The sequence below is a fragment of the Alternaria burnsii genome, assembly GCF_013036055.1.
Source record: "Alternaria burnsii strain CBS107.38 chromosome Unknown 750, whole genome shotgun sequence".
Classification (NCBI taxonomy): Eukaryota; Fungi; Ascomycota; class Dothideomycetes; order Pleosporales; family Pleosporaceae; genus Alternaria; species Alternaria burnsii.
Window position 1 is genome coordinate 2,585,703 of NW_024066108.1, and position 21,900 is coordinate 2,607,602.

General features: G+C 51.3%; 9 protein-coding genes across 9 annotated transcripts; 2 read left to right on the forward strand and 7 right to left on the reverse strand.

The window, feature by feature from the left end:
• Positions 1-689: 689 nt before the first annotated feature.
• On the forward strand, positions 690-1,010 carry GT037_002301 (uncharacterized protein; the record flags this gene model as incomplete). Its single annotated transcript, XM_038927348.1, has 1 exon — positions 690-1,010. A coding segment is annotated over one exon (321 nt), but the record flags the coding sequence as incomplete, so codon positions are not given.
• A 205-nt stretch (positions 1,011-1,215) lies between these two features.
• Positions 1,216-2,286, reverse strand: GT037_002302 (uncharacterized protein; the record flags this gene model as incomplete). Its single annotated transcript, XM_038927349.1, has 1 exon — positions 1,216-2,286. The coding sequence occupies one exon, from the start codon at positions 2,284-2,286 to the stop codon at positions 1,216-1,218; it is 1,071 nt and encodes a 356-aa protein (XP_038790641.1).
• Positions 2,287-5,661: 3,375 nt separating this feature from the next.
• On the reverse strand, positions 5,662-7,865 carry GT037_002303 (calcium calmodulin-dependent protein kinase type 2; the record flags this gene model as incomplete). The annotated part of the gene is made up of 3 exons (XM_038927350.1): positions 5,662-6,790; positions 6,843-7,087; positions 7,332-7,865. The coding sequence occupies 3 exons, from the start codon at positions 7,863-7,865 to the stop codon at positions 5,662-5,664; spliced, it is 1,908 nt and encodes a 635-aa protein (XP_038790642.1).
• A 1,211-nt stretch (positions 7,866-9,076) lies between these two features.
• Positions 9,077-9,376, reverse strand: GT037_002304 (uncharacterized protein; the record flags this gene model as incomplete). The annotated part of the gene is made up of 2 exons (XM_038927351.1): positions 9,077-9,187; positions 9,248-9,376. 2 exons carry the CDS (start codon positions 9,374-9,376, stop codon positions 9,077-9,079), a joined length of 240 nt encoding a protein of 79 aa, XP_038790643.1.
• A 612-nt stretch (positions 9,377-9,988) lies between these two features.
• Positions 9,989-12,835, reverse strand: GT037_002305 (set domain-containing protein; the record flags this gene model as incomplete). Its single annotated transcript, XM_038927352.1, has 3 exons — positions 9,989-10,038; positions 10,122-11,106; positions 11,753-12,835. 3 exons carry the CDS (start codon positions 12,833-12,835, stop codon positions 9,989-9,991), a joined length of 2,118 nt encoding a protein of 705 aa, XP_038790644.1.
• Positions 12,836-13,534: 699 nt separating this feature from the next.
• On the reverse strand, positions 13,535-15,086 carry GT037_002306 (uncharacterized protein; the record flags this gene model as incomplete). The annotated part of the gene is made up of 2 exons (XM_038927353.1): positions 13,535-14,716; positions 14,781-15,086. The coding sequence occupies 2 exons, from the start codon at positions 15,084-15,086 to the stop codon at positions 13,535-13,537; spliced, it is 1,488 nt and encodes a 495-aa protein (XP_038790645.1).
• Positions 15,087-15,781: 695 nt separating this feature from the next.
• On the forward strand, positions 15,782-16,933 carry GT037_002307 (uncharacterized protein; the record flags this gene model as incomplete). Its single annotated transcript, XM_038927354.1, has 1 exon — positions 15,782-16,933. One exon carries the CDS (start codon positions 15,782-15,784, stop codon positions 16,931-16,933), a length of 1,152 nt encoding a protein of 383 aa, XP_038790646.1.
• A 554-nt stretch (positions 16,934-17,487) lies between these two features.
• GT037_002308 (uncharacterized protein) lies at positions 17,488-18,247 on the reverse strand (the record flags this gene model as incomplete). Its single annotated transcript, XM_038927355.1, has 2 exons — positions 17,488-17,981; positions 18,034-18,247. 2 exons carry the CDS (start codon positions 18,245-18,247, stop codon positions 17,488-17,490), a joined length of 708 nt encoding a protein of 235 aa, XP_038790647.1.
• A 793-nt stretch (positions 18,248-19,040) lies between these two features.
• GT037_002309 (ser thr protein phosphatase family protein) lies at positions 19,041-20,030 on the reverse strand (the record flags this gene model as incomplete). The annotated part of the gene is made up of 1 exon (XM_038927356.1): positions 19,041-20,030. The coding sequence occupies one exon, from the start codon at positions 20,028-20,030 to the stop codon at positions 19,041-19,043; it is 990 nt and encodes a 329-aa protein (XP_038790648.1).
• Between the last annotated feature and the right edge of the window lie 1,870 nt (positions 20,031-21,900).

Sequence of the window (21,900 nt, forward strand, 5' to 3'; positions counted from 1 at the left end):
ACAATATACGTTCTCGTAAAGTTGGAGAAGATAGAGAGGGTCCATTGTAAAGATTCAAGTCTGCACATAGTCCATGTACGTAGGACGGGCAATCGGCGTTGGGAAATACATTTTCAAGGCTATCTGCGTGAATCCTGGGTAGCCAGGTAAGCAATACGTCATACTCGTTCCCTTCGCAAAGTCCCTCAAGCCTCGAATTTCACGTCTAAAGAGCAGTCAGGCTCCAAGCTTTACCTCTAACATGGCTACCTAGGTAAAGGCTTCCGCAGCCCATTGATTAGCTTCACACTATCTCTCTCACCCTTCGAGGGCTTCTGCTGCCGAGAAATCACCTCCGACACTGCTACAGCCTTCCACAACCCACTGATTAGCTTCGCGCTATCTTTTCCACACCCCAAGAGTTTATACTGCTGAAGACCACCTCTTATGATATCTGAGTGCTTCTGAGACACAAAGCTGATCGTCCAGAAGCTCATTCAAGCTCGAGAGCACCGAGGACGCACCTGAAACCATTTCTGCCACCTGTTTTACATGGTGTGTTTGACCAAAGACTAACGACGTCCACGATTGCATGACTTCGCCCTCTGATCCATACTATTGAACTCCAAGATACAAACCCGGAGTAGCACAGGCTGGACCAGACATCATCCCTAGTCAGTTGCTCTTTCACTCGTTAGCAGCTTGTGGAATGGCATAACGACCTCAATTCCCAGGGATCCTCCAAGGTACAACGAACATTGGCGATTTCATCGAAGGTTACAAGATTGAAGACCTCAAAAAATAGCCGTTCGCCACTGTCAAGAACCTTCCTCCTCAATAGGTTGGACAAAGCAAACCACCGTCCCTTGTTGTTTACGACAACGCGACGATTCAGAGGTGAATGGACAGGTCGAGCATCAAGAACAATACGGCAGAAGCGAAGGAAGCATTCACGGACTATCCATCCAATTTCAAATGGAACGGAATGCCGTATTCTGTCCCGTTGGAAGATTTGTCATCAAAACAGTTGAAAGAGTGGAAGAAAAGAAGAACATCTGGGGAGGGAATTGCACACAACACAGTATATGCATGCTGTGCATTTGTATAACTCGGATGATCTGACATAGCTGACTCCGTAGTCCGGAAAACACGCCTCATCGCAAACCCCTAAGCCTGACACACGACACTCTCACAGCACCAACAACTCTCCTGCCATGTTCCTGATCGTAGTAATGCTTAATACTTGTGACCCTTGACCACGATCTTACCGCCCTCACACTTGAGGCTAATCTCCTCCCCGAAAGTGTAGTAACCGTGTTGATCGGCTTCCGGGACGGGCTTTGGCTGTGGTGCTGGATGTGGCTTATCATCCTCCTCCTTCTCCGGCTGAGGGGCTGGGTGTTCGGGCTGCGGCTTAGGAGGATTGGGGTGCTCGGGCTGCGGCTTGGGAGGAGCGGGATGCTCAGGTTGTGGCTTAGGAGGAACTGGATGTTCGGGCTTTGGGGGTGGATGTTCCGGCTTGGGAGGAGTTGGGTGCTCTGGCTTCGGAGGCTCTGGCTTGGGATGCTCTGGCTTGGGTGGTTCTGGCTTGGGTGGTTCTGGCTTGGGATGCTCTGGCTTGGGTGGTTCTGGCTTGGGTGGTTCTGGCTTGGGATGCTCTGGCTTGGGTGGTTCTGGCTTGGGTGGTTCTGGCTTGGGATGCTCTGGCTTAGGATGCTCAGGCTTGGGATGCTCAGGTTCTGGCTTGGGTGGTTCTGGCTTCGGAGGCTCTGGCTTAGGATGCTCTGGCTTAGGTGGTTCTGGCTTGGGATGCTCAGGCTTGGGATGCTCAGGTTCTGGCTTGGGTGGTTCTGGCTTCGGAGGCTCTGGCTTAGGATGCTCTGGCTTAGGTGGTTCTGGCTTTGGAGGTGGATGCTCTGGCTTTGGAGGAGTCGGATGCTCCGGCTTCGGGGGTGGATGCTCTGGTTGAGGCTTAGGTGGATGGGGCTTATAGCCATCGTCATCGTGTTCATCCTTGTCTTCTTCCGGTTTGGCTGGAGGGTCTGGCTGTGGCTTGTTGGGCTTGTAGCTTCCGTCGTCGTGCTCGTCCTTATCTCCATGTTCTTTGCCATCCCCTATAGGTTTGGGTACGTGAGGAAGATCCACCTTCGGAGGGATGCAGATCTTGCTATGGTCGTACTTGTCGCGTTGCTCACAGCACCTTTGATACTCCTCAGTGGCCTTTGCGTCATCTCCACGAACGGCGATCGGCGTCGCTGCGGCAGTAAAGGCCAGAATGGCAACGACAGCAGCTTGAGTGAGACGCATGGTCAAGAACGAGCAGTATTACGAACGATTGAGTATTTAGTGATCGAAGTTTGTTCGTGTAATTGAATGGTGGAATGCGGAGGACCGCAGTTACCGACTTTGTTGTATGATGGATATCCGCTTGGTGGCCGATGTCGAGACAATGCAGGTTATCTCTTTCATCTTTATACTTGAATGATGCATTGTTTGAATCGTCCCTATACCATTAACCCCTCTCTTCTTAGCTAGAGATATGCACAGTTACGTCTCGGAGTATTGAATTTTGGCTTCTGGACGCCCCACGGTCTTGGAGCGCAGCCAAAACACCGTCGTGGCACTCTAAACCTTGAGATACGCATATCAGGCCCTCTTCCTAGAGCTTGAAGCTAATGATATGAAGCCATGATTCGGTGTTGGACATCTTTAGCTGGTGTAGAATAGAGTGAACATCGTGATCGCTACGCAGGGAAATATTGCCCAGAGCTGCTTCATGGATCGGATTATACTCCACTGTGCTCAGAGAGGTCAGTTGCGAGAGAGATTCGAGAGTTTGCTGTGACGACTATGGCGGAACATTCGAGTTCTCGTATAATAGCCTTGGCTGGCTCTACCCGTTGGTCAAGACAACTGCAAACATCGCGATCGCGGATGATCTAGTAGCACGGAAGGACGTCTTCCAAGACGCCGTCGTGGAATCGAGAAGAAGGCTTTCTTGTACCGGACACGTCGGATGAAGATGGCGCAAACACGTGAGATGCTGAGAGGTTGGAGAGCGAAGCTCCTCAGCGGCGGACAAAGCGCCATCCGGGGTAGCGTCTTGGCGACGTGACACATCAAATTGCCGGACTGGGTCGGCACTGCTTCCCTTTCCATCGTCACGGTATCTAGACGATCACCTAGCGGTACATACTTCCAGTCCATCGGGTCGAAAGATACAACTCCAACCCACAGTACAGGCTGAGCGCGAGCTACCATCTGCACATATGAAGAATGTGAAATCTGCTCTAAATTACTTGGGTAGGTCACAACTACCCACGCCCGAGTGAAAGTGCAAGTAGCAACGTTTCCAACAACCTTACCAAAGGGGCATTCTGGCCTCGAACCCCGCACCACATCTTGACATGGAGCGCTGGCTCAAAGTCAATAGTAGGATACTAAACCCATAGATCGCCTTGGCTGCTCACATACCTAAGAGGCTAGTGCCTTGCCAACACGGACTTTATATCGAACTATCCAAATTTATATACGCCCTAGCTGTAGCGGATAAATCGATTGGCTCGACCCCTAAAAGAGATTGGTATTTTATCCTTCCTATGAACGAAATGTTTGCCATGTGGTGGCGACTACTAGATTGGAGCTGAGAAGTCAAACCTTGTTACCTTCCTAGGTACCTATGGTAACAATGGATCATTCCACTAAGCGACATGTATTCGCGCTCGAATCTAGTCTCAGAGATGCCATCCGAGTTGGTCTATTGCAGTATCACACTGCTGATATAGTGGCAGTGTCCAGTTGCGAGGTTAGCATTTCTTTGTCGAAGCTGTGGTCGGCCTAGGAAGTGAGGAGCTGCTCTAGGCATACGTGTTATCAAATCGAAGAACACTCTGACTGGATACAAAATGGGGTATGGCGTAGAACATCTGGATTTTCCGGGGATCCGTCTACCGTTTGGCATAATGAACGCCAATTCTCACTAAGTTTGTGGGGTACATGCGCTCGGTGCATGCCAGTCGCGGATAGATACCATGGTACTCTTCAGCCTATTGCGTGTCTTCCCGGTGCCAGCTTGTCTTGTATTCTGATACGACAAGAATCTAATTTCAGGCACCTACGTTGTATCGATACTCTATGTTCGGATTAAACACAATCGCAGAAGAGCAATCTGATCCAACTCAAACTGATGCATAATACTTTGTATTGGCTGTCGATAGGGTCAGTTAATTGATCTTGTGGATTAGTGGGCCTAGAGGAGGTCGCACTTAGGCGTAATAATGCAATGATCTGACATACACTTGAGATGTACAGCCTGGAATACCCACAGTAGGTACTTGGCAAAGACTGAGATGTACAATGACGTTCGTGCGGGGAAACCGACTTGTTTCACTTGGTAGTCATATTGTACTAACATGCTAAGCATCAGTGCAGTTTTGAGGGTCTTCCAGTCTTCCCATCAACCTGAAGAGATATGTAAGCTGAGTTCATGGATGTGGAATCAGAAAGGTGCATACAGAGTAATCACCGCGCTATTATCAGGCTCATTCGTATTAACCAGGCTTCCCCGTGTACGGGGCTGTGTCACCTTAAAAACGCGCAAAGAAAGCCTGTTTAGTCTACATCTTTCCCTGAGCTGTGTGGCAAACTACCACTTTGGCTTCTTCCCGTTGATTTGTACAGTTTACAATATCAACATGGTGTCAGTGACATCGCGTTGTAAGCGTCGTCGTTTACAAAGATATAGGAGCGCGATGAGAAAGCTGAAAGACGCGAACTGGACCTTGAAATCGACATCATCGACGAACGCTAAGCCATAATTGAACCTAGAAGCGATGCGCGCGAGCATATACGACAGCGCGTTACTGCTGAGAGCGCAATCACCGCCTGTGAAGAAGATAATTTCGAGTTGAAGCAAAAGCTTGATTTTATAAGCATGAAAAACGAGGCATTCGAGAAAAAGCTTCCAGCGCAGGATAAAGTAATTCACTGGATACACGCAAGGCAGGATAGACAGAAGGGCTGAAGGCATGATTGAGATAAGCAGAAAACTCACACATGTGCCCTGAGAACTGCTCGATCGTATAGATCCGGTTCAGGTGAACAGGGGAGTAGATCCCTGGGCACTGGATCAAGTCAAAATATAACTAATGGGGAATGCATCGGGAGGCAGCTTGAGGAGCATGTTGGATGCGATGATGGTGATGTTCAGAAGAAGTCGAAGGGTCATTCTTTACTGGATGTGCTCCTTATCGGTCAAAGAATGATGCTAGTCCTAGCCCTCTCAGAATAAAGTAACGTGTGACTAATATACCCAATCATGCTACATCATCACGCACTAGATGTACCAAAGACAGTGTTGTTTTCAGAATTATCGTTCATGCTATCTGGCATACACGCCATCGACCGCATGTTTCGCGTTGATCCCCCATCGCCGTGCTCAATCGAACTATGCACTCGGTCTCTCTCTTCGTGTTCTAACCCATCATTCCGAGGACAGGGACCGTAAAACTATGCCATGAGAGGAGAACGAACAAAGCTCGCATACATGATATAACCAAAATTCGTAGAACCGAGAACAGGAAATGAGTGATTAAAGAAACGCAGGAACGCCATCATGAAACATCTCATACATCTCGTCACAAGGTGCGACTCTCACCAATCTTTCGCGAGTGACAATGGCTGTCATGTGCCGCCAACCGTAGTTGTGTTTCTTAAGCCGCTTGGCTCAGGACCCTTCTTGTTTCGACGACCGAGTAATGTCGAGCTGTCCATGTTGAGCTCAAATGCGCCCTTGTTCCTGACTTGGCGCTTCGCTGCGGCCGCAACAGCTGGAGAATGTTGGCCATATCCTCGCTCTTGCTGTCGTGGTGCTGATTGTTGCTGACGGGCCTGAGCTGCGGCGGATAGTGTGGTGGTGCGCATCTTCTGCTCCATACCAGTGACATCAGCACCTTGAGACTTAGGAAGCTTCGCTGGTGGATGTTGCGATGACGGGTCGTACGGGACAGATTCAGCAGCGTACTCGTCATCGTCTTCACCCTCATCGAGGGCGTTCAATGAGTTCATGGCATTGGCGCCACGGTAACCCTGCTTGAACTGCTTCTTTCTCTTACCCTCCTCTTCCTGTCGATGTACAGCATAACTGACATCGAATACTTCTCGGAGGTTGACGGCACCAGGAGAGCGGAAGTCCATGCGACGAGCACCCGGTGACTCCAAGTGCGAGAAGTCTGGTTGCAGACGCTCCTTTTTGGCGGCAGGTGTGGCGAGGGGTGGTGCGTCGTAGGCAGAGTAGGTTGGCTCGTCGGCTTCACGTATCCATGGGTGGTTGAGGAACTGGTTGATGTCATATCGCTTTTCCGGGTCGACTGTCAGCAGATGGGAGACCAAGTCTTGCGCGGACTTTGAGATATCGTCCCACCAGGGTGAGAGGAAGGTGTACTGGCCACGAGCGACCTTCTCAGTGAGGGTTTGGATGGACTCATCGTAGAACGGCGGAAAACCACAGAGAAGTGTGTAAAGCACACAACCCAACGCCCACATGTCGACACTCTTGGAGTAACGCTCATCTTTGACAATCTCAGGTGCAGTATAGCCAACAGTACCGCAAGGTGTCATGGTTTGCGTGTCCCAGATAACCTTGCTGAGGCCGAAGTCGGCAATCTTGATTAGGCCGATACCACCAGCGCCCTTGCCCTTGACGAACTCTCCCTCGTCAGCCTTGTCTTCATCGTCTGGCCCCCTTGGCTTTGGGTTGCGTGTGGGGATGAATGGTGTGGGATAGAACAAGAGGTTCTCAGGCTTGATGTCTCTGTGATATGACGTCAGTGAAAATGCTTGGCATCGTGACAAAAAATACGAACCGATGGACAACACCTGCTTCCTCGTGCAGGTACTGAAGAGCTTTGGCCACCTGGATGATGGTGTGACGGGAAAGGTCCTCGGAGAAGTACGTTAGACGGACGATTTGATGGAACAGTTCGCCTCCTGGGCACAGTTCGAGCACGATGTAGTAGTACTGCCGTGATTCGGAAAAGTCGATAAGTTTGACGATGTTGGGGTGGTCTAGTTGGCGCATAATCTGTACTTCCTTGAGGATGTTCGCTCTCTATAGGGCAGTTAGTGTCTGCCCTTGCAAGCCCAGTCGTGATGGGGTGGAGGATGCTCAGAGTCGAGCATCGGGGGTAAGATTATCGCACCTCGGCTGCTTTGGGCGTCTTGAAGTCCGGATGCACATGCTTGTCCTACACCGGCCTCGCGTTGGTAACGTCCAAAAACACCCGACTGTTCAACGTGATGGGGAAAACAACAAGGGAATGTGCAGGGAAGGGCAGGGATTGGGTAGTACTAACCTGCTGTGAGTTCATCTCGAACTTACGGACGACCTTGATGGCCACTTCGTCCCATTGACCGGTCGTGTCTCGTGCGCGATATACGTTGCTAAAGGCGCCGTCGCCCATCTTTTCGAGCAGCGTCCATCGCTCAAGTCCGGGATATCTAGGCAACTTGCCCTTGGCCTCGCGCTCCTCGGCGACAATGCGCTCGAGTACTGATGGGTCGACGCCTGCGTTCTTGGCAGCGGCCTGCTTCTTCTGGTCCTTGCCAGCTGCGTGCGCAGCGGCATCACCTGCTTGGGCGGCAATATTGCGGTTATCTCCAGCGCCAGCGCCGACGGAGAAGTCGCCATGGGGAGCAGCATGGTTCTGAAGCGGCTTGTGGTCCATTACGGGCTCTGAGATGCCATGATGTACCGGGTCCGGGTGCTGATTGTACCGTTGATGTTGAGACTGAGCGTGCACATTGGAGACATTGGTCGTGGGCTCCGCGTTCTGGCGGGCCTGCTTTCCATGTCGCAGGAAGTTCTTAAAATTCTGTATCGCGGCCATGTTTAGTGCCTGGTTGGGGGGTAGAAAGTTGAATTACAAAGCCGCTGTCAGTAGCGGGGTCGAAGAGGCTGCGATGGTACAAAGTAGAGGGAACAAACGGGTGCAGCCGTTTCTTGGGGCAGAAAATGAACCAGCGGTAGTGCGACAGAAATGTTCGTGCAGTGAGGGGGGAATTCAAGGAAGAGACTTGGTTGGAAAGAAGGTCATGCATGGACGAGGAGGAGTGAAGCCGGAACAAGAGAGGAGCGACGTTGCGTCATTGGTGCACGGACTTCATGACGATGCAGGCTACATCATCGCCAAACAAGCTGCACCACGCGCACACGAAATGATAGCCGTGGCGCCTCGAGAAGCTTCTAGCATTTGTAGTGTAGAGGAAGAAATATATCGTACCTCGATTACTGGGAGACCCATCTTCTTGGTGCGTCCGCCTCGTGGAGAGGTGTTTTTGGACTGCATGTAGAGATTGGGATCTCGATGGTAGCCCTGGAGTGCGTCGTTTGTGCCCTACCGTCTGGTGGAGGTATGACGCTCGTATTGCGATTCCGCGTCCCGTCTGGGAGGGAGATCTTACGGCTTCCGCTAGCTTGGGCAAGGGTTTGATTCGAGGGTGAAAGGGAGCACCGTTCCTGGAGCCTGACCTGCTCAGCGGAAGGATCCGATCTCGATGATGGCTGGGGGCGGCGTGTAAGTCGTGATATGGCAAGACAGGCGCGCGATGGGGACGGGCAAGTGCGGCGGTATGATGTAGTAGTAAGAGGAGGAAGAGGAAGAAGTCTATGTACCCTTTGGAAGCGTTTTGCGCAAAGTCATGTTATTTGTCTTTTGCTTGGACAAGGCGACTGCGCTACCTCCGCGCGAATACTCTTCAGCAATAGTGGCACACGCTGACGCCCGCGGAATCTCCGGCAGCCTCCTCCCAGTTCCTAGTAGACTCGCAGAGTCGAGCCTGGCACCATCTAGAGGCTGAGAGGCTCGCTAGGGACGCTGCCGCCGACGCCACGCTGCATGCAAACCTCATTACAACCTTGGAAGAGGGTCCCCAGACGGCCTGAAAAGCGCCCAATGACCGCATATAAGACCAAGGCAGTACCCATGATGCTTTGTGGGTAGCAACTATGGCAATCTCTCATGCATGCGTCCTCCCAGCGCCCGCAATTCTAATTTCTTCCTCTGAGCAGTGCAACGGCCTAGCAACCTGCAGGGTCCAATTAGCGCAGCGGATCCGTTACGTCACGGTCTAGTGGGGAACGTTCATTGAAGACGTCAATCTTCGCCCTCTTGACATTCTGGGCTGAAACATATCCGCCGCTTACGGCGTCTTTGCATATTGGCCATGACCCATTTGCAGATCGCATTAGGCAGGCCACGAGACCTCTTACATAGATACATCTAGTACGTTGCTTTAGTGTCGGTCCAATGTCACGGCCTCGCGCATGAAATTCGGACCGTCCATCTATCATCGCGCGCGCTTTCTGCGTGATATGCAGGGTTGCGAGCGGAGCCGACATGGACATTCGGCAGCAAAGTCCCCGTCAGAATTTGGGTTGCAATGAATCTGATCTAGCAGCTAAGAGACCCTTTCCCACACCATCCTCGTGGCAATCATCTGGACCCTCGACGACATGACTGACCCGGCGGTTCCGTCAACAAGAACCGCCACTCTAGGCTCATATTCCTCGAAGCCTAGAACAGCAAATATACTAGGTTGAAATATAACTCAACAAGCCATATTTGTACAATCAAGTAGGTGCTGAGAACAGTCCTACGCGTTCAATATCACTAGCGAGCCGATACCCGTACAAAGTCAGGGAGCGGCTCGGAAGGGACAACATGCCGCACTTGGCAGCAGCTTCCACTCAACATTAATAGAGTTCATGCAACATCTATTGAACCAAACCTTTCGACACGTGAGTCAATCCGCATAGCAAGACAACTTGCGAATGCAAAATTGAGGGATATAGTGTTTGTTACTTGAGCGATGTTAGATGACGCGAGAGGTTTTCAGCACATTTTCAAAAAATCTTACCGTCCTATAAGTCGTCCTAGTGGCTACCTACTCAATCTGTTGCCTACAGTAGTTCTCATTTTAATACTCCTTTGAGTAGTATAGAATGAATACATTAGGCATACAGAAGTTGTAAGTCTAACATCAATTGACTACCGGCGACTACTACTGCTACTACTATAGTGCTTCACACCTCTCACACGCACAGTCAAACCCCCACGTCTTCTTTAACCTCAACAGTCTCTTACCACGACTCAGCTTCCTCTCCTCCCCACTAAGATATGTAATGCACAGTTCCTCTCCTTTCCCGATGTCTCTCCCAGCTTTGAAATACCACGTCTTGCCATTCCTGTTCTTCTCAATGTTCGGCCCGCACGAATGGTTGAAGTAGCTTGCCGCGGGCCAGCAACCGTATCCGAAGAATTCTGAGCCGTCATCTTCCAGGGAGCGAATACCGAAGGAGTTGTGCGAGTCGCGGGACGAGAGCGTGATTAGCGTCTCTGCAGTTACAAGTGGTAGGAGCGGTAGGGGAAGGATGGCAAGCAGATGTAAGTAGGTTCTTGTAAACGCGCCGAGATCGTCGGAGCTGTGGTAAGGAGTCTTGTCGTCTGCGAGTGCCTCCAGGCGTTCCCATTGCTCGGGATGAAGGTATCGCCATACCAGGCCACTCACACAAAAGCTCATCACATCAGGTGTAATGTTAGCTTGTAGTGCTTTAGACACAGCCTTCTTGTGCTGCTTTGTGATTGGAGCGACATCCTCCTTGTCCGGTATAGCTTGTTCGCTTACCCGTGCGGCCCGTATCAGCGCCGCCTGCGCAGCAACATTCCCCCAAGCCTGCTGAATCTCCTTGACCTTTGGTCGTGGTAGGTCGGCATCCACCATGTCGCTATCCTCCTTGCTCCGCTTTCTTACCAAAGCCTCGACAGCCGTCCACGCTTGAACACCAATCTCGCCGTTCTCTTCTCGCCATTGGTCCTGGCATGCCTTTGAGCAGAACGCGAACCCCACCGTCTTGTCTCGTATATCCAGATCCCGCCCGTACTCGTATCCGAAACATTGTCCACATACTTCGCGTCGATATTCGCGGAGGAGGACGTTGAGGGTCAGATCTTCTGAGCGCCACACGAGGGTGCCCTCTGCGATGTCTTGACTAGCGAAAACGGCGCGGCCGGCGGTCGGTGTGTGTCGGACTTGGAAGAGAGAGGATATCGGTGCGCCCGCTGGCAGATCCTTGGGTGTATCGGGCGGATGTATCGAAGAGGCTGATGAAGGGCGTGAGACACTGAAGACCGAGTCACTGGCTACAGGAACAGACGAGTCGCTTTCGGGGACGTCCATTGCAGCGGTATCGATGGATTAGTAGCACACACACAAGCGGACTGGCGGGTGAATGAATCAGCGCTCCGTTCAGGAGTCAAAAAGCAATCGTATCCCGCCGAGTATGCGGTAAACAACTATGCCCCTCGGTGTCTAGCAAAGGGCCAGGCAACGGATGGCAAACTGTCGCGCGGATTGTGGGTCAATTTCGTATGTCACGTATACTTATGCCAGAGTTGAATGATCGGAGGAATGCCATTGTGGGTATAGGTACGTGGGTTGTGGGTACGTTATCGTGACTGTTGATCGACAGAAGGCGAGAGATTTTGTGACGGTTGTGCCTGGCCAGACTTCAGACTAGACTGTACAGGGGCGCCGTGCTTAGCGCACGATAAGCGAGGCCTCGCAGTGGTCGTGATCTGGAACTTCTCGGAACAGAACTCACACTAGATCAATCACAAAGCTCAATCAAGAACACTTCCTCTTTTGCATCAGCCCGTGCGCAAGCGTCGTGATGATCTACTTTGTGTATTTGCGACTCGCAACCATATTTTCAGACCCCAAAGTCTTTGCTAATCTCCCTCCCCACAGCCTTCAAGTTCTCGACAATCCACAACTGTGCGTTGCTGAAGACCAATACAGCGCCTGGCAGGAAGGCAAAGTTGTTTGTCTCAACACCAATCCAGATCTTTCCAATTAGCGTCCCCAGGGGATTCCAAATGTGTATGCCGTCACCACATCCAGCCCAAACATTACCCTCCGTATCTGTGTGCAAACCATCAGGAAACCCGTTGTCTGAGTAAGCAAATGTGCGTCTTCCAGTCAGCCTCTTTCCGTCTTCCGTGATATCGAAAGCGTATAGTGTTGCTGGCCGCGTAAGGTTTTTGTCAAACTCCACAGCGCCCGTGTCAGAAACGTATAGCGTCTTATAGTCAGGGCTGAACTCAAGGCCGTTGGGTTGAGTGAATCCATCTGCCACAGCAGCAATTTCACCAGTCGCGGGAGAGAAGCGGTAAACATGCTTGGGAATGGTTGGTGCAGGTCGGAAGTGTTGGATGTAGCCATAGTCCGCGTCTGTGAACCAAATGTCGCCTGTCACAGGATGTTGACGTGCGTCGTTGGGTGAGCTAAAATTCCGACCAAGATAGTTGTTCAGGATCTTTTCAGACTCGCCTGTGACGGGGTCTACGGATACCAGACCTGCTGGGTTGACAAGATCGCCTTGGTCACAGTACAACACGCGTGATGGGGTCGAGCTGTTGGTCTGGGTACCAGGTGGATAGTAGGACGTTGCACCATTAGCTTCCGCAAGAGCTGAGTACCGCGTTGAGCTGATAGAATAGTTGTTTGCCAGGTCGATTATCGTAACGTTGATGGGGTTGTCCAAGTCGCCGGCCCAGTTGCTTGTGACGTAAAGCTTCTTTGCATCCTTGTTGTAAACACCGGCCTCATGGAAAGCTTGCCAATCGAGATTGTGAAGTTGTCGCGCTGTTGCATTCTCTCCGACCACAGACACGAAGCTTTCATCGTATGCGAGAAGGTTGATGACACTGGGGTTGGAGGCATTGGTAGTGACTAGAGTATTCAGGTACGACGGGTCCGTCGCAAAGGATACCAGGTCCACGGGGATGATGCTCGACATAATGTTCGTAACGATGGTGACGATTATTGTTTTCCAAATCACCGCCACCTGGGCTTCCATTTCTTGTTATAGTTTTGTCGCCGATCGTCGCGCCAAATAGCACTCGGTTCTTGTCAATTACGCTGGCGCGTCATCTAGCCGCCAAGTAGCCGACCCATGAATGCAAGCCATATGCCTGAGTAACGGTAATGAGGTCGGACGTTGTTTAGCTTGGCTATAAGCTTGGCTTGGTTGCTTGACTCGGAGCAAAGTGTAGGTTGCCGCGGCGTTTGCCCCGGTGACTGCTGGTCGGCAATATGGTTCTCCTCCGAACGATCGCGAGCATAAGGCTTGTTATACTATTACCGATGCTTGTTGCTCCTGCATCACTGATAGGTGCTTTTGCAAGGCTGAACACCCAATGTCGAAGTCAGTCCCTAGCATCTTTGATGGATTTTCGTCAGGCGCATGACCATGACATCATTATCACCGCGGTTACACCGTTAGCTTAGTCAAACGTTTACCTCCTGTTTAATGTAGATTTGTCTGTATCTGACATAAGCGCATAAGCTGGCTGCGGATTGTTAATTGGTCCTTGTATCTCCATTGCTGATGAGCCATATCCTCCGATCAGATTGCCTGTTCTAATATCCAGATACTTATCCATCAACTGTGATTCACTCGCTCAGCGCGCTGCTGTAATGGCGTCTACAGAGATATTCATGCTTGCTTCATTACGTCGCCAATAGCGTCAGCTCCCTTCCCACCACCTCTTAACTCCTTGTTCGTTGCCTGAATCAATACTCTCCGGTAGCTTGTTAGAGACGGCGTCCCGTCATCGGTAACTTCAAGTATCAGATGAAGCAGTTGACCTTGAGCAACCGGCTTTCTGCTCATCAGCTCTACTGCGCACTTCTCAGGTGGTGGAAGCGTAATCTCGACCTTTCTGCCCTCGTCGTCTAGCTTCTTGATTCCGAGTTCCGCAACTTCGGCATCAACCCACCATTGCGTAGCTGTGGGTTCACGATAATGCCACCATTTGAACGTGAGCTTTCTACCATCAGGATCGTAAGTAGCAGAGGCGTCAAGAAGGACGGTCGATCCGGCCTCTGCAGTGATCTGCGCAGGTGCCAAGCCTTTGAAACCACTGATGTTGATGACTGGGTGATGGTTTGCTTTTGCAAAGTCAGACTCCATGCTCCATTTGATACGTGCAGCAAAGTCATTTTGAAACGCATCGCGCCAGCGCCAGATAGTCGCATGATTCGATGTGTAGCTCTTATCACCGACTTTGACTCTGTCCACCACATCACTGTAGTGGTTGCTGTTCAATCCCTCGGTGCTGACATCAGTCCGTCCGTAGCGACCTCCCCAAGATCCGTAGCTCGGGCAATCCGGTACACCTAAACCATTTTGGATGAGGTAGAGGAACGTCGGTGTGTCGCCTTCAGGGATGAAAAGATAGTCAGGGTACGCGCTTCCAAGTGGCCCAATCTGGATGTTCTCCTTAATCCAACTCTTCTCCATTTTGGAGAAGTCCGGCCCACCCTCATCGAAGCCGTAGTACTTGTCGCCGGAGATACCAGTCCATGCAGCCATACCGTACTGGTTCCAGCCGTGGATGGAAGCGATGTAAAAGACGTCAGGGAAGTTGTTGCGAATCCACGCGCCCGTGTCGTCTTGGTCGGAGATAGCATAAACACGTAGACGCGAGAGTAGGCGCTTGGAGTCCTCAGGCTCGAAATCGTCATCTACTTTGAGCAATGCCGAGGCGAGTGTGTTTGTTCCGCCCCAGCAAAGTATCCACAGCGGCTGTGTAGAGGGTGCGATGATCCGATCATACAACAACTGACCGCCTGGAGACAGTGGGATGTCTGTGCCAACAGCAGACATGCCGTAGGTCTACAAACTATCAGCGCCATTCACAAGTGACACATTGCATGTTGTTTAGCAAATGAAAGCATACCTCGGCGCCCTTGCGAATCAACCCACGCATATGGTCTGCGGTTGGGTATTGCCATTCCGGGTGTACGTGCTTGTTCAGGTTATCAACAACGTCGGCATATGCGTCGATGATTTTTTCCATGTCTTGCGGGCACACTCTGTTCTTCATCCAGATGCTTGTACAAGCTACAAGGCCCTGTGTATCGAACTCATTGGAGTACAGAAGGTATCGACATAGCGATTCGGCATCATCCGGTTCATTAGAGATGTCGGATAAGATGAACACGCGGGGCTTTTGCGCGTATGTCTGAAGTCTCTCGGTAGCCATATTCGAAGATCTAGTTTCGGGCGATAAGAATGGCAAGGTCGATTATGAATAGAATGGAAGACAAGCTTCTATCCTCATGCTGTTGAGCTGTCGTGGTCCTTCAATGTTAGACAAAAAGCAACCGAAGTTGTACCACGACGTCTCACAAAGGTGGGGCGTTGAGCAGCGGATGCGGTGTCCTTAGGCAGCTCCTTCCGTCTGGAGTAAGGCCGGCTATACTTTCCACCCGTCCTTCTCCGCCTCAGGTTGCCCCTCACCATCTTCTGGATGGACTTGGCGGCAGTCGCCTCACCGTCCGCCTCGGAGTCTTCACAACAAGATACGGGAAAGCCGTTGCCACGCATTCTTAGTGTAGTGCGGCTCAGTCGTCTGCGCCACAACTAGGCTGCATTAAATCGTAGCTCAGCCTTGCATGCTATGACGTCCTTCAATCTACCTGCCCCGCTTCAACACCACCAGCCACGATCAAAGGACAGCAATGTAATTCAGGATTCAGGCGTCCAGTGACCCAAGGCACGACCATACATTTGTGCCGCTAATCCGTCCGCCAAGGATGAACGATCATAACCCTTTGACGTATAGCATCCGGTAGGAGGTAGGCTGTGCTCCTTGTTACTTCCTTGATATCTAGCGCACGTACTACGCCCATATCGTTATTGCTCACAGAGATACCAATCCTAACACCATATTCCGACATGTCAATCCATAACAAAATCCAGCAGGCAGCCCATCAAAATGAGCAACTCCTCCGCGGGCTCGAGGAAACCGACGCTGCACCCTCACAGCTCAAGCAGCAGAACGCATACATTGCTGACCTCGACTCGCAAATCAACAACACCAGAAAGCGTGTCAACGACCTGAAGAAGAAGACTGCTAGTGAGCTGAAGGATCACGAAAAGTACCGCGACTCAACTTTCCGCCGTTTTGCACACAAGGCCAGCGGCAAGAAGGAGAAGTTTGCCGAGAAGGCAGCAAAGGAAGAGAAAGAGTACTTTGATGCGATCCAGGAGCAGAAGAGTGCCGAAGACGAACTAGCCTACGTCAAGCAACTACGTGACGAAGCTGAGATACGCAAAAACGAAATTACATCGCAATCTAATCGTCACGATACCCTACAAGCCGAACTCGATGCGCTTTACAACTCAATCTTCGCCGGCCATACGCCCGAATTCCCCGACGAAGACCGCAAAGAAGAGGCTTGCAACGCCGCATCTGCCCAGGTCCAGAACTTGAACCAACGCCTCGAGCGCGAACGTCACATCCTTTTCCTCCTCGGACAAACCGTCGTCAAGCTCTCGGCGGCGCGTGAATATCTCGACGGCGCGTACGGCATGAGTCAATACGATATGTTTGGTGGCGGAACAATGGCCAGTATGCAGAAGCGCAACTATCTCGAGCGCGCAGAGAGCGCTATACAACAGGTGCGCATGCTACAACAGCAGGTCAAACAAGTCGCGCCCGAAATACCCGGGCTGGGTCAACTCAACATTGCAATGGGCAGTATCTGGAGCGATGTAGTTTTTGACAACATCTTCACGGATATGCAGATGCACGATCAGGTCAAGCAGTCTATTGTACAGGTTGACCGTGCAGGCAACAAATGCAGCGATATCATTAGGCAGCGCGAAGCGCAGGAGAAGAGTCTTCAGAGGGAAGTGGACCAAGCAAAAGCCAAATTGCAGCACTCGAGATTAGAGCTACAGCAAGCGCGCGAAGAGGCATTCAGGAGGGTGCTCGGTGGTGCGCAAGCAAACGCCGCTATGGGAGGTTTCATGTCTTCGGGTGATGAGGCCCCTCCGCCCGAGTATACTGCGCCGGCCGGCCCGCCACCTGGGTACTCGGCTTGAGCAACATGTCGTGCATGTACTTGTTGACATCGGGGATGGCGGAGCCTTCATTCGGGCCGCATACCCTGGTTCTATGCTTAGTATGCTATAGGGGCTCGGCATAACTTTAGTTCTCGTACAGTAGATAGAGGGTCCTTATGTGATTGCACATGAAGCTCGTAACGATATGCGTACCTCGGTAGTTTCTTAGTATAATCGAAGACATGAAGACATGAAGACATGTATTTACGAATCGGAAACTGAAGCGAAGCACTGGCACGAGCTTTATGTCTAGCATTCTATAATTCCGGCATCTCGTATTCGAGAGGATCTTTCCGTAGGGGGTTCGACGGGTCTATCGCAGAGACGCCGCAGGCATACAATGTCACTTGAGTTGTGATGCACGACATGACATGGTACCTGACCACCATTGTAAAATTGGCCGCTGGGTCTTCTGATAAGATAACTCTTCAAGAACATTCAATGACATGGGAGAATGCATGAATTGATAAAGTACTATATGAGATGTGCCTATATACACTCCATAATTATGTTGTTGATTACACTTGACTACTCTAAATGAAAGCATCAGTGAGGTAGGATTCAAAGTTGCTGTCCCGAAAGGATGGTGTCGCGTCACCAAAGTCTGTGTTCTCAATCGCACTCTTTGCCGCGGCAGGCATGCTATCCCACGCAATCACCGGTTGCTCTCCACCCTTTGTGGTTGTAGAAATAAGCTGGTGGTTGACGGGGAAAATGGACCTGTAACCAATGAGGGGACGAGTACCGTCAAGGTTCGGTTTGGTAACTTTTTGGTAGTCACCATGAGCAGAGATGGCGACGCCGCGGATAGCGGCGGTGGTGGATTGAGCTGACAGCCATACCACAATGTTCTCCCAATCGTGGCGGTGGCCGAGACCAGGGCTAGGGCTGTCTTTGGGCATGTACCACGAGTACATGATGGCGTAGGCGCCGTTGTGGGCGCCGGCACGGGCGTAGACTTGGCCGGGGCTAGAGCTGCACATTCCTGAGGGGTCGCCAGAGGGGGCCAGTCCGCCGCTGTCATGTACTGTTAGCCTGTAATTGTATAGATGCGTGTATGAGAACTTGCCTAGTGTCACCTGCGGCATTGACAGCAGGGAAAGGAACGCAACCATTCTCGACCTTTAGGAAGGGTTTGTACTTCAGCATGAGCTGGCCAACGATACCAGAGGGGACAGTTTCGGGGAAGCCAACAACAGCATCATGATTGATGACAGCACGGCTTTGGAGATTGACAGGTGATGCGAGGACGATACTCGCGGCTGCGAGGAGTTGAAGGGCGAAGTTGAGCATCTTGATCTTGAGTGTAAAGTGAACGAGCGTAGAAGCAGATGTCAGGGTGACTGCCTAGCGATTGACGAGCGTCCTTGAGCCGGTAGTGAGTTGACTTGTTCTTCGTGATATGTCGGGTACAATGGGTTTTATAGGAAGCGATTCGAGTTGTCTTCGGCTCCTTCCGGTGTCTTGCTCAGCGAGTAATCGTGTTTTCCCCTCTATATCTCCCGAGGTCTCAATGAGGAAGTTCACGATGAGACTAACGCAAAGGCGAAGTGCTGAGGACCGTGGACAGCGCGTGTGCAGCGCACATGCCCTAATATACTAGTAACGATTGGCCGTTCTTTACGCTACCTTGGATACGTAGCAATGTTGCCGACGTTGTCACTGGGGTACCTGCAGCACACCGGCGTCCGGCACGGGACGACTCAAAACGTGCATGTCTACGCTCGGAGGAAACATCTGCGGACGGTAAGGCAAGATGTCGATCGAACAGATTGAGGGCCAGGATGGTGCTTTGCTGACGAATAGGAAAAAATCGCGTGGTTGATCGTGACCGAACAATTGGTCCGTGGCCGAGGCTAAGCCGAGACCATATCAGGCAGGTGCAGGGGAGGTGAACATAATGTGTGGGAGCAAGTAGAAACAAAACAAGAAATGCGTCAGGTTTATGGTAGCAGACACGGAGACGGTGACGCGTTGGCATGAGCTGGTTGGAGCATTAAACATACCTACAGCCACTGGAGGACACAATGCATGATGGCGGTTATCGAACGGAAAAATGGGTGGTCATATTCCGCGATGCAGTCAATCATCCGAACTGTCTCCAGACAGTATTTCGCTGATCTTTTGGTGGTGTGTCGGGGCCTGGCATTAGCTCGCGGAGCATGTCGTTAATGTCCAGACCTCGCTCCTGACAATCATGCCACTGTCTTGGGTATCCCAGACTGACCTCTTCAAAGCGCGTATCGTCTATCCAGTCTGTTCTCCTGATGTGCAGATGGCCAGAGACGACGATTTTGGCGTTGTATTTGTTGTGCCAGTCTTCCGTCTTCTTGGTGCCGCACCACAGTGAGAAGCGTGGGACTCTGAAGAGTTTCACCAGGTCTTCGCGGAGCGGCCAGTGGCCTGCTATTATCAGTGGGATATCTGGATGCGCTGCGACGGCAGCCGCGAGCTTCTTCTCTGTCTTGTCGAGGAGAGCGTTACACCATTCGATACGCGACGAGTAGGGATCCGGATGCAGCAGGTGCTCGTCGGTCGCTTCTATGTCTTCCTCCCTCGCCCAGTCGAGAGCATCTTCTAGCTTCACATTACTGGGTCGGAAGGAGTAATCATACAAGGTGAAGATGGGCGCAATGAGACATGGGCCTCCCTCGCCCTCCCACAAAGTGTATCCATCCTCAGGTGTGATAATGCCATACTCGCGCGCAATGGCGACGCACTCCATGTATTTCGCCTCGCCTCTCGCGCCGTGGTCTTTCTCCGAGGGCAGCGTATATAGCTCGTGGTTCCCTGGCACCCAAAAGACCTGGCGAAAGCATTCCTTGACCTTGGTGAAGGCTATGCGGCAATGCTCTGCGGACTCGCCGACATCGCCGCAGAGTATCAGGTCGTCGTGCGGGTGCGGGAGGAGCTTCTCGAGAGCTTCGCGGTTGCCCTTGAAAGAGAGGTGTATATCGCTGATACCCCAGAGACGGCTCGCTGGAGGCGTTTCGGCGCATGGCGGGGAGCTAGGTGGGGTACGTGTCGCGTCTGAGGCTGCGGCGGCGGCGTCCGCAGCGGCGAGGAGAGGGTCCATAGTGGCGGGCGACGACGGTTGACTACACGTTAGTGGCAGCGCGCGGTGAATTTTATATGTTTATGGCGCCTCCCAGAAAGCGACGTGTCGCAAAAGAAACTACATCATAGTCCGCTTCAATCGCGTCTGCCGTGTCTATAGGCTATTATTATCGATTCGCACAGACCAGTAAGCTGTCAATCCTCATGACAGGACAGGCCTGCTGCATCCGCTCATCTATCTATCAAACATTAGCCGTTTGCTCAGGCTACGTACGTTCGACATATAGATGCCAGCTGCGCGGCCTCTGGATACCGGATCCCCGCTGCCTACCGGCTCATACCGCAAACATCAGGCGATAGACACTTGTTCGAGCTTCACTGCTAACGTGGATGAATCCTACCAATTATCATTCCAAGAATTGCATCAATACTTGATAGCAAAACATTTTCCTGCTCCACGGGTGCTCCAATTGGAAAGAAACGCGTACGGTTTGTTCCAAGACAGACACGTGAGATGCTATGAGTTGGATCTGTCTGTAATAACCTCTGAATCGGGGATTCTTGGTCATGCCGAACGTCGACACAGTATGTCTCACAATCACGAAGCTCTTTCCGAAACAATGGCTTGTCTCCATATCATGGCGAAACATTGGGATCTGGCTCTTGAGAACACAGCCATCAGCTTCAAGATGTTCCAGGATGGGCCATGTATGATTTTCTGTACATGAACAAGAGTCAGTCTAGCAGTCATCCTCACGCGCGAAGAACTTAAGCGTGTCTCCGCTGCTATGATCGTAGATCAGATTAGATCAAGGCGCTGTACGTTCCCTTAGCAGATCTGAAGTATCTCGGATCACGAGGGCAGAACCGAATTGAAGCTTTACGTAGAATTGGCGGATCGATGAGAGACGCCATCATCTTGATGACTGAGAATATAAGATTTCATCGGGAAGTGGAGGAAAGCGTGGAAGCTTGTTATGATGAGGCCATTGATGATAGTATCAGTACTTTCGAAGCTGATACCATGTCTTCGCATGGACGCTATTCAACTGTGACCTTTCTTTTCACCGTGCATGATATGCGATCACACAGTCGTGATCGCATGTCATGAGCATACTACATAAACGCTAGATCAGTTATCGTCTCCGGAAATTAGCAGTATCCCAAAAGACTGACCTACATGATGAGAGCGCCACTCACAACATATCTGTGTTTAAGCAGGTGAGCATCAGTAACGACAACCACCAGAGGGCTTGGATCGAATGTTATTGGCACCTAAAATGGGTTGAGGAGCTCGATGCATTTCTCAAAAAAGATGGCAAGACAACCTATGCCTCCAACTCTTCGATATTCCTCAACATGCGAAAAGTGTGAGGAATGAAGTGAATGAGACGTTGTGCCTAAATATACACTATCCCAGCATCGTGTAAAGTTTAAGTTGAAGAAGGCTGTAAGTACACAGCTCATATTACTTACGGATCCGCAACAACGAAGACACCAAGAACTACGATGCAGCGATACATATCGCGGCCGTCGTGGTGACCGATGAGTGCGCTAAAGAATACTTATGTTCAAGTCTTTGGTCTCAGACTACCAGAATGTCCCGAGCTAGATATAGGATAAATGGATCTAGTCACGGGATGAGTCTCAAGCGGGTAACTGGCGAACAAGGTGACATGCTCGACACTATGTTAAGCGTCCGATAGCTAAAAGCTCGGCCAACAACGTGCAGACGTAAGTCGCTGTTGAAAGACGGGGTGCAATTTGTAGCGTAGTGCATACCGGATTGTGGGAAACCATAGACCCTGGCGTCGAACCGCTGACGTCATGGCTTGCTGTCACCGAGACAAGAACCACTGAGTGGCAGCCCATCGGTCTTGTTATTGAGG